Source organism: Thermobia domestica, chromosome 7 (genome assembly GCF_964235325.1).
Source record: "Thermobia domestica chromosome 7, izTheDome1.hap1.1, whole genome shotgun sequence".
In the NCBI taxonomy this organism is placed as follows: domain Eukaryota; kingdom Metazoa; phylum Arthropoda; class Insecta; order Zygentoma; family Lepismatidae; genus Thermobia; species Thermobia domestica.
The window spans coordinates 12116714-12128971 of record NC_137460.1 but is presented as its reverse complement, the minus strand read 5'-3'; the positions used below and the strand labels follow the sequence as shown (position 1 = coordinate 12128971).

Here is a 12258-nt window from a genome sequence, read left to right as displayed (position 1 = left end):
TCTGTGCAAAGATGGTAGCGCTGCCCTCACTAGTTCACGCATATTAACCAATCGGAGGTTACTTTCCGAATGCGTGTCGTAGAAACAAGGATACTAAAAGTGCTTTAATTGTCGTATAGACTTTATTCTTGTGCTTTTTTTTTTTTTTTTCATATTTTGAAAATTTTAACAAGCAGTGATCAGATTAAATGTAGAAGCTTCTTTGTTGTATATCCCAATTTTAAAAAAATATTTTCATTTAAGTGATATAGTTTCTTTTATTACAGAGATAACGATGGGACGCTTCCGTTTGATCACCTTTGACATTACAAATACAATTCTCAAGTTTCGTTTGCCAGTTGGAGAGCAGTATGCGCGATTTGGGTTAAAATTTGGAATCACTGCAGATCCTGCCCGATTGAACTCAAGTTTCAGAAGTCAGTGGAAACGATTAAGTGCTGCACATCCTAATTTTGGCTTTAAAACTGGAATGTCATGGCAAAGTTGGTGGAGAGAAATAGTGCAAGGAACATTTAAAGATGCTGGTGTGAATTTAGATAAAAGTTTGTCCCATTCTCTGACCAATGAAATGTTATCAGCTTATTCAACTTCTGAATGCTGGGATTACTGCGAAGGTGCCAAAGAGTTACTGAAGCGTCTACGTGACAATCAGATCCCTCTGGGAGTAATATCTAACTTTGACAGTCGTCTTGATACAATTCTAGTTAATATGTGTATTCGAGACTATTTTAAATTTGTTCTATCCTCGTACGATGTTGGGTACGAGAAACCTGATTCACGGATATTTGATTTAGCGTTGAAACTTAGTGGTGAGAACTTACAGCCTGGTGAAGTTGTGCATATCGGGGACACATACGATACAGATTACGTTGGTGCAACTAAAGCTGGCTGGAATGCCTATATTATTCATTCAAAAACTAAAACTTTATTGCAAAAAGTAAACCCTGAGGTTGTATTTGAAACTCTTTCTGATTTAGAACGTCATTTATTGTAGTATTTAGCTCGAAAAATGTTACAGGGTGGCTCAACTAGAAAAGAGCTAGCCGAGATTACTATTCCATTATTTAATGAATAATAGTTCATTTAGCTTTTGATAGTCCTCAAGGCAGAAGTACTGTTATTTACACGTAGTATATATGTATAGATGTATAGTTTACGTACAAACAAAACCATCCTTTTTCCTTTAGGGTCAAGACGTACGGTGACTTCATTTAAGGGAAGAGGAGGTCAATCTTCTTGTTGCTCCTGGTGACAATACAAAGTGGCTAACCCTTTCCGATGGTGGATATTTGACTCACAGACAGTCTATGTGTGGCATTAATACCATTTTAAAAGTGTTACTGCTGATAAGAAAAACCGGTTTAGTTTATACTTCGACTATACATCATTGTTAGTATTATGTACGGCATCGTCACGAGAAGACGAATGATAGATACAGAGTGATTATAAATTACTCATCTGGTTTAAAAGCAGGTGCGTCATTTCAGGTTTTGCTTGAGGGGGGCAAGATCCTTCATATATATAAGGTGTCTGACAGGGTAACTCTGTTCTTATCAGAGTTACAACAAAATATAAGAGGAGAAACCTTCTCCAAATATGATGTTTTCAATCTAAAGGGAAGGACTTTTTTTTTAATCGGACGAGCCGTTTGGGCTGTACATTCTTTATGCGCCCAATGTTAAATGAAAATGCAACGTTGCCATTTACCTGGACCCACAACATAAGTGAGTGAATTACTGTGTTTTACACTAACGTGTCGATGGCCAGCCCCCATTTCAAACATGCCCCCGTTCACCATACTCTTACAAAATGTATCCACCTCCCGCCCCGTCCTCGCTACACCTAATCCCTCTATTAATGGAAATTATACAACCCAAACGGCTCGTCCGAATTTAAAAAATTCTTCACTTTAGATTGAAAACATCATATTTGGGAACGGTTTCCCCTCCTATATTACAGACATGCAGCTGTTGACCTTCCTGTGTCACCTTAGTAAGCAAATGGCTGAAGCGAAATTCAGTGATTTTCAATTAAACAAAGTAAATTTTCTGTATTCTTTTATGTCTGAAGAACTCAAAGTAAATCAAATAATTGGAGATTAATTTTAGAGCATGAAATGCTTCATTATTTGTCGATGTTTAGCACAATATTGTCAATAGTTAAACTCTTTCGTGGTTTCCAAAAAATAGATTGACATTGATAATATGCTATTGGGGTACAGTTAGACGCTTCCTTCAAACGAAATAGAGATATGTCTTACTGTACAACATCAAGAAAACAACAAAGAGGGAAACGAGTACAATTTAAAAAAAAACGCGTTTTTGATTATGAAGTTGATCCAGATGTAGAGGAAGAATTGGTCGAATTGTCCTCATCAGATGAAAAAATTGAAATTCGGCCAGATGATTTTAAAGACTACCATGGAAACATAAATGAAGATGATTACGTTCTGGTAGAAATTCACGTGATCAAAAGTATCCGGACACCTGGCTGAAAGTGACTTACAAGTTCGTGGCGCCCTCCATCGGTACTGCTGGAATTCAATATGGGGTTGGCCCACCCTTAGCCATGACGACAGCTTCCACTCTCGCAGGCATACTTTCAATCGGGTAATGGAAGGTTTCTTGGGGAATGGCAGCCCATTCTTCACAGTGTGCTGAATTGAGAAGAGGTATCGATGTAGGTCGGTGAGGCCTGGTACGAAGTCGGCGTTCTAAAACATCCCAAAGATGTTCTATAGGATTCAAGTCAGGACTCTGTGCAGGCCAGTCCATTACAGGGAAGTTATGGTCGTGTAACCACTCCGCCACAGGCCGTGCAGTATGAACAGGTGCTTGATCGTGTTGAAAGATGCAATCGCCATCCCAACAGTGGGAAGCAAGAAGGTGCTTAAAACATCAATGTAGGCCTGCGCTGTGAGAGTGCCACGCAAAACAAGGGGTGCAAGCCCCCTCCAAGAAAAAGGACCACACCATAACACCACCACCTCCGAATTTTACTGTTGGCACTACACAGATTGACAGATGACGTTCACCGGGCATTCACCATACCCACACCCTGCCATCGGATCGCCACATTGTGTACCGTGATTCGTCACTCCACACAACGTATTTCCACGTTTCAATCGTCCAATGTTTATGCTTCTTGGACGCGTCGTTTGGCATTTACCTGCGTGATGTTCGGCTTATGAGCAGCTGCTTGACTATGAAATCCAAGTTTTCTCACCTCACGCCTCACTGTCATAGTACTTGGAGTGGATCTTGATGCAGTTTGGAATTCCTATGTGATGGTCTGGATAGATATTTGCCTATTACACTTTACGACCCTTTCAACTGTCGGCGGTCTCTGTCAGTCAACAGACGAGGTCGACCTGTACGCTTTTGTGCTGTAAGTGCCCCTTCACGTTTCCACTTCACTATCACATCAGACACAGTGGACCTAGGGATGTTTAGGAGTGTGGGAATCTCGCATACAGACTTCTGACACAAATGACACCCAATGACCTGACCACGTTCGAAGTCCGCGAGTTCCGCGCAGCGCCCCATTCTGCTTTCTTACGATGTCTAATGACTACTGAGGTCGCTGACAATGAGTACCTGGCAATAGGTGGCAGCACAATGCACCTAATATGAAAAATGTATGTTTTTGGGGGTGTGCGGATACTTTTGATCACATAGTATATATATCAAACTGAAGTTACCACAACCGTTAACACATTGGAAAACCAAACGTCAAATGTCATTCTTATCATTTTCTGTTGATTTTCATCTTGGATATGCGTTGAACTTAGTAACAGAGAACGAAACACTTAAGAATGTCAATGTCTTATTGTACCCCAATATTTTGTTTATGAGTAAATAAGCCAGGGGTGGTTAACATTAAACCAAAATTACCAATATTGTATGATAGCTAGAAAAAAAAATATGTTTCCGATTGGCGACTTTTTTTGATTATTTTTAAATGTCAATTTAAGGATTTAATTAGATATCCAGCGACTTTTGTGCTGCGAACTTATCCTTTTCTAACCCAGCACTTTTTGATATGTTTCTTTTTTCTCTGTTTTTGTATAATATAGTCAATGAAAGCGACATTCAAGGAAAAATCTCGGGGGGCGCGGTGGCTCAGTGGTAGAGCGTTCACCTCCGGTGCTTGGGGTCCCTGGTTCGATCCCAGCTCGCGCCGTGTGGACTTTGTGGTGGACAAACACCGTGCTCGTGGGTTTTCTCGGCGTTCTCCCGTTTCCTCCCACTTTCTTCATTCCACCATTTCACTCATCTCTCATCATCACCATCTCCTTTAGCCTAATCGGCATAAACGTGGGACGTAAAACTTACAGATTTCATTTCATTTTTCAAGGAAAATCTAATTGACGCTACTGCTTCAAAAATACGAACAAAGTACAGAAAACTATAGGAAACGAACTTCAAATTGAAGGATTGGTTGTGTCCCCTAGACAAATATCTGTCTAGAGCAGTTGAGTAGTTCTCAACTGATGTGTCGCGACACACTAGTGCGTCACGCAGTTCCCTATGTAATGTCGCGAAATTTTAGAACTTAAAAATCATGAAGAATTTAATAAAAAAATACTTGAAATCGAGACAGTCTGTACCAGTTAACACCTCCAGCGGTAGCAATAATGCCCAGTGCTATATAGAGGCATTATAAATACTAATAGGTTTCACTATTATTATTATTATTATTTATAATAAAAATATCAAACAAGTGTGTTGTGATGCACTGGACGTTCGGTAAAGTGTGCCATCAGTAAAAAAAAAAAAAAAAAAAAAAAAAGGTTGAGAACCACTGGTCTAGAGCATATTGTGTGCGTGTGAGTGTAATAATATTAGTAAGAGTAAACTTAACCTTGTTAGAAACATGGTAAGCCATTAAAATTAGGGTCTATCTTTGAAAGTTGAAAACAGTGCACATTTAAATAAGAAATTTCGCGAATAAATTTTCTTGCGAGTTTCCACCCCAAAATTGGTCTTTACATTTCTTGCTTAGCGACTTTTTTTTCTGTCAACGTTTCGGCAACAATGTCAGAAGCTAAAACGCCAGAGAACAGTGATGCCAACCTGTGGGGAAAATCCCATATCGTGGGAGTTTGTGACCTCATTTCCTCGGAAAGGGATAATAAGCAGCATGTATGGGATTTTTCAAAAAGATCGAAATTTACGGCTTATTCATTTAGATATTGTAAAAAGTGACTAACACAGAGAAATTTAATTTTTAATATTATAGCATACTTTTAATTAGTATAACGTGGGAAGTTCACATGTAAAATGGGATTTTTTGTCTCTCGACATTGGGACTTCATATTGTTTCAGGTTGGCATCACTGCCAGAGAAGACAGAAGGACGGCGCGAATGAAGACGATGACAGGAGACCAATTGTGTCAAGGTTATTTTCTCTTTAATCTAGCTTGAGTAGTGTAATATTGTTATGCCTATATTTCTTTATTTAAAGAGAAAAGAAAAAGTGGTCAAAGAGAAGAAAAAACCATAAATTTACATTAAATCCAAATATAAAATGTGAACAAAATAATTGTACAATGCACCATTCAAGGCATTTTCTTTATAGGTGGTTTGTGCGGCCTCTTTGTAAATTGTTTTTGTATTTGTATTTGTTCGAGCAACAAGTGAAAAGAACTTAGTAAAAATATTTAAAGAAGTTAAACACTACAGAGAAGATTAATTCCACCTTACTACCTTCCTGAATGATGCAATACGTCTTTCTTTTGTTATGTTTGACCACAGATTCCTTTCCATATTTGTAGCTGCTATTACGATCTTTACATCCATATCGTTGCAACACGAAAAATGTCTGTATCTAGCTTTTAGGTCTGTAGCTTGTAGGTATAGACATAATTCTTTTAAGAAGAAGAAAAGCGTTGGGTCTCAGCTGGCTAAAATGTTTGATATTAATCCGCCTTATGCAGAGTCGTTTTGAAGTATGACTAGCGTCATACTAAAAGCCTGTCTACTGCAGAAAACATGTTAGTCGAACTCTTTAGTATGGCTCTAATCTTACGTCAAAACGACTCTGCATAAGGCCAAACCTATTTAGTCTTATTTTAGATAGCAAAGTTAAGGCTAACCACGCTTTGTCTCCCACTTGACCATGCGATCAGGATTAGTATTAGTATTACATAATGATCAGGATTAGTATTACAATAGCAAATATTTATAGAACAATAATTGAAATGACACATGTCCACCAAGGGCGCCGATTTCTCTGTAATTTGGGGGGGGGGGCATTCAGATGCAGAAGGTATATATATATGAGGATTTCAAGACAAGTTGTATTCAAATTATACCAAATATTGTATATTTATAAATACAATAGGCAGTGGTGCCCACCCCCCCTCATGTCCATGACGCACCCTCCTCAATTGTCTATCCGTAGGTGTTCTTCCATGAAAAAAAAATCTTTTCGATTAATTTTTACACCCTCTCAAACATATTTATATAGATTTTTAACCCCCCCAAATATTTCAATGAGGCAGTTTGCGTCATAGCCCCCCCTTGTGGGCACCCCCTGCAATAGGGGGGCCTGGTCCCCCAGTATCGGCGCCCTTGATATCCACTAATACAAATACGAAAATTATTGTATATATAACATGAATTTATACGCACTGTAGTAAATAATACAACAAACAAAAATTACATTCGCAATCACATACGCAGACACACACATACATAACATATACAATTAGATTACTACAAATAAACTTATACTAGTGTGAATTACCCGCTTCGTTGGGTTAAATAAGAAAAGATAGCACATGTTCCGTTAGTCAGTCACTTTTTATTACTACTGAAGCGCTCTCTAATAGCGGTCATTTTCGATCAATTTTATATATTTCCCTCTCTCCCTCCGAAGTTACGGAGCTGAATTTTCATTTAAACGGCATGGGAAGTGTCACTGTTCATCTCAACGAACCCCGTAAACTATGGATTCGACCCTAATATCGGTCATTTTCGATCATTTTAAGTATTTCCCCCTTCCTTAAGTTGCATTGTCAAAGTGAAATGATGCAAACCATCCCAGGCCCGAACCTCACTTATGTTGAAAACTTGATCAAGATCGGTCGGGTGGTTCAAGAGTTGTCAAGTCACAAACATAATCACTTTTATTTTTATTTGCGTATATAGATTAGGGTTGCCAACTTTTTCGGTTTTTCACCGTCTGGTCGGATATATTGCTGTTATTTTGATTAAAGCCGGTGACCGGTCAAACTTCTTACAAACCCTTTATGACCGGTTTTTCAAATATGTATCTAGTTCGAAGTATAGATTTAAAAAGTAACTTTCATTCTGTAAATCCAAAACTGTCACCTTTCACCATCTGTCAAATATTAACATATTTTATTCATCTGTATACACAGTTTTAAAGAGATGATAGGGACTGTATCAGGGAAAATTTGAAATTGACTTGTAAGGAATTTTATACATTTATTGAGAGTGAAAAATGACTTCTTAAAGCAATTTCCTGTCATTGATGTATAAATTTAATTTCCAAGTCCAAAATTGTCACATAGAGATTAATATACTTTTGTTCATCTGTTTCGATGATTTTAAAGAAGTGGCAGTTACTGATAAATACAATAAAATGATCAATGTTGATTTCAATTTCTCATTTATAGCACAATGTATCTTAAGATTATTAGCGAAAGTACAAAGATTATGCAGAGTACAAGTGCTAATACACTTTTGTTCACGATAGTATATTTCCTTCCCATGGATGGGTTCGAACCATGGGCATCATTTCAGACTTCGCTTGAAGGGGGGCAAGAGCACCACCGACATAAGACTTGCACGTTTTGTACTATTATATTAATAGACAATCGATTACAGTATATGTATTCCCCAAACTCTTCGGAGGGAGGGGAATTACTCCCTCCTGCCTCCCCTGGTCCGAACATAGATACTTCACACTTAGACCTATATCATAGGGAATTTGGGGGGTGCCGGTTTTTTATTTTCCAGAGTTGGCAACCCTAATATAGATAGATAGATTCAGATACATTTAGAGTATTAAAGAACAAATAAAAGTTAAAAAGAACAAAAAAAAATCAGCATTTGTGTTAGATATGAGTAAGCCTAGAGAGACTCATGGATGGTCTGCTCAACCGACTTTTTAAATATTTATAGATTGATTGACTGGGATTGTCGTATGCCGGGTGGAAGTAATTCTATGCACGGATAGTAGATGCAAAGAACGCATTCGAGTAAAATTTCAGTTAGTGTAAGGAAAGAGAAAGGAATTTATTTACACCTGATCTTGTATGGTGATCGTGGTGAGCATTTGGTGGTTGCAATCGTTGAAATAAGTAGGAAGGTTGTTGAAAGCGCAAAGTCTTAAAGAGAAGTGTGAGTCGATGCAAATAACGTATATCGGCAAGTTTCAAAAGACCCAGCTTTCTGTAATATGGAGTTAAATGATTTGATCGTTTTTGAGTATAAACAAACCGTATACAGGCATTTTGGATACGTTGCAAACGATACGCTAATTCTTTATTTAAGTCTGATAGAGCTACATCACAATATTCAAGGTGAGGAAATATTAGAGATTTTACAAGTAGTAACTTTGTTTCAGTGGGTAGAATTTTCTTATAGTGAGGGAATGCAAAGACTAGAATGCTTTCTTACATACAGCATTGATCCGAGGTTTCCACTCTAGAAGTTCATCTATTATTACCCCGAGATTTCTGATGGTTTCAGAAAATGGAATAATGTTTCATTTATCTGTTCTGCTGGCATATTCAAACGATGTATTTGCATTATTATTATTATTATTATTATTATTATTATTATTATTATTATTATTATTATTATTATTAATGTAGCCAATGTTTATGTTGTGTCTTCGTGTATGGAAGCATATATCCCCAACTTTCTAATGTGCGTTGTAAAGAGGGATCATATTCACAACAGTTCTGTTAAATACAAGGGATGAATAGTCGTTACGTGAAACAATCAAGCAGAAACGCCGTGAGAAATTGTTGGCTGGTCTTCCTATTCCACAACAACAAGCCTGCACGCAAGTCATGCAAATCACAGACTGACATCAAAGAATATGGCTTCGTAGAATGTAACCATCCACCATATAGTCTAATCCTATCTACAAGCGAATCTATTCTGTTTCGACATCTGAAAAATTTTGTCAGCAGGCAATAGGGATGCGCACGAGACAAGATTTGTGGCTGTCTCGTCTCGCAAATGTGCTGTAAAAGTGATGTCTCGACTCGAAAAATGTATATTTCTCTATTGGAAGAGTCGTGTCTCGACTCGAATTTTGGCAGGAAAATCCTGTCTCGACTCGTCTCGAGCACATCCCTAGCAGGCAACGATTGCCTGACGATAATGTAGTCACAGAACCTGTAACGAAGTGCTTCCATAACTAAGATGACTCCGAGAGTAGACTCCTGCGTGGGCATGTGGATAGCGGCGCACTTTTGGCACGGGAGACTTGGATTCGATTCCCATTGGAAGCTCATGTGGTTCGGATCCCACTTAAGCTGTATAGGTCCATGTCTTATATAGCCTCACTGCCGAAAAAAGACATGAAATTCAAATCAAAATCTAAAATATTACGGAAGTATTCGATTACTTAAGGCGAACTGGACAAAGTGTGTTGAAGACCAATGAGAGAACACTTAAAAAAAAGTGAGGTAAGTTTCTTCCATTTTCATGCTCAGGTAGATAACATATCAAACGCTTCTCGTATATCTGAAAATAACATAATAGAGATTTTAAGTAAAATTATAATGTATCAGAGACATACATGTTGTCATTATCTGGTTGTTAAATTACAAACTACCCAAAGACAGAATCTTGGTAGTAAAAAAGTAATGTTGAAATTATTTGAAAAAATCAAAAATAAAAATAAGCCATAGTGATAACGATATATTATTTTTCACATAATTACAGTGGTTGAAGTGAGACGGTATGTGGTGGTATGCCATACCGCTTCTCATTTTTGAGTGATGAAGGCATACCGTCTCTGGTTTTTCAATGGTTAAAACATACCGTCACTGAAAAGTAGATGTTAAATACCGTACCTTTAACAAATACATTTTTATACACAGTAATTCACGAATAGCTTTGCACGTAAAAAGATTTTAATTTCGTATATAGAAATAATTTCTAAGTTGACAACGCTTACATTTTTGTTCTCTCTTCAAAGAAGTTCAAGTGTATATTTTGATATGCCGTATTGAATTGTTTCTTTGTTATGTATCTTCTTGCCTTAATGCATACAAATGCCGTCTTTTAAGCATGGACGGATTTAGGGGTTGTCTGCTGTGGGGGTGGACCTTCTGGGGGTTTGGAATACCCCACACACGAGTGGGGGGACCTAGAGTTTTCCCGCAGGAAATTGTTAATATCCTTATTCGGTTTTTGAGCATTTTCGAGTATAATTCTCAGCAATACAAGACAAGGGGACTTTTTTTTTTTTCAGAAAGTTGTTGGCGGTCGATCAAAATCTTTCCATATCTTCTCCCCCTCCTCTGTTACTACAGAGAAGCCCTTCAATGGTTTTGAGTCATTATGTAAATAGAAATGCAATATTTTAGGCAACATGCCCTCACTGCATTTCAATATTTAAATAGCCGGTATGTCGAGTCAAAATCGTAATAAAACATCCCGCCTCTGCTTTTTTTCCACTTCGAACACTGTATAAATATAAACAACGTTCGTTGTGTTAGGTATTGATGTAATTTTATAATGATTTGGTGACCAAAAAAAGCAACAATTGAGTGTAATTTTGATGGAAAACTTACCGTCAAACAACTTTGGAAGGTATAAATCTAAAGCTATCATTCCAGTAGTTAGAGGAAGGCACCCAGCAACGTGCGCTCTCTTATGCTTAAAAAGTATTAATGTATACATATTGGTACAATAGGATAATATGGGGGCCAAGATTTCAATACTTAACAGCTGAAATTAGTAGTAGTAGTAGTAGTCAGTGGCGTATTAGGATTTTGTTTCGGGGAGGGCTATGCACAACACGTAAATAAGCACTTATATTTTCCTTTTGGGTGCCGACAAAGTTTAATGTAATCATGCATATAACAAATTTATTTCGGGGGACTTGGGCCCGATAGCCACCCCCCTAAATGCGCCACTGGTAGTAGTAGTAGTATTGGTAGCCACTAATAATAAGAAGTCAATAATACCGGTAAGTGATTAATAATGTGTTCACCAGCAATTGTGTTTTAAAGACAACTCTAAGGCAATTCTGCATGCTATATATCAGTCTTTCACGTGTTCGTGATCTGTTTCGGATACTATCCCACGTTTCTTTCACACGTTGTAGCAATGTCTCCTTTGCTCTCTCCTGTCTACATTCCCATTCCCGTACAATGATCCCCCAAAGGTTCTCTATTGGATTTAAGTTTGGAGATTTCGCTGGCCAGTCCAAAACCGAAATATCAGAGTGTTCATTTAACTACTCCGTAGTAATATGTGTCATATGAACGCTGCAGTTATCATAAACAAAAGTTATTTTTGGCATTTCTTCAGTAGGGTGGACCAAGCGCACGGATAAGCAACACAGTCCTCCAAAACCTGAACATACTCGTTAGCGTTCATTCATCCTAGATGATACGTCAACTTGTTTCCCAATCCTATCTGCACTTATCCATGTCCAAACACATACAGAGACATGGCCTTATCTATGTGTTGGCTGAACGTTCTGTAGAAAATATCGCGTGTTACCCTGCCGCCATAATGTTTTACTCCTTCGTCCGAACTAAAATCTTTCTCATCATTCCAGATTACATGGTTTCAGAAATCTTATGGCTTGCTCATGTGTGAACTCTAAGCGAGCATGTATATGTGCATCTGTTAGTTTGACCTGCAATGCAGAACAAATAATATGAGTACAGTTACATGTCTCTACACTACATTCCAGACCTACAGTTGTTTTCAGGCAGCAGCAAACGAGTTTGATCCGTATGCTTCAATAATCGACCATTTTCGACGATTTCACACTTAGAAACGTATGCTATTCTCCTGAACGCTACATTCCCGGAACATTACAAGCTTCTTTTTCTTTACATCTTAGTTGCATGACTTGGTCAATACGCAGCCAATACATGACGCTGTAGCACGCTCTCATTTACATTTCAATGTTCATATTTATTATTCTAGTGACTATGAAAATACATGTAACAGTGTGCCTATTGCTATAGTGGACATAAATTGAAAGGTGTGAGGCAAAATTTTCAATTTCTGAGTTACGCAACACCCG

At 37.9% G+C, this 12258-nt stretch overlaps 1 protein-coding gene across 1 annotated transcript in view; it reads left to right on the top strand.

The window, feature by feature from the left end:
* LOC145689858 (rhythmically expressed gene 2 protein-like) overlaps nt 1-4561 on the top strand; it is a 34721-nt gene extending 30160 nt beyond the window's left edge. Inside the window, exon 2 of the mRNA XM_081764126.1 lies at nt 267-4561. Within this exon, the coding sequence (XP_081620252.1) occupies nt 275-994 (720 nt within the window). The 5' untranslated portion in view covers nt 267-274 and the 3' untranslated portion in view covers nt 995-4561. The remainder of the gene's footprint in view (nt 1-266) is intronic.
* Nucleotides 4562-12258: the final 7697 nt, after the last annotated feature.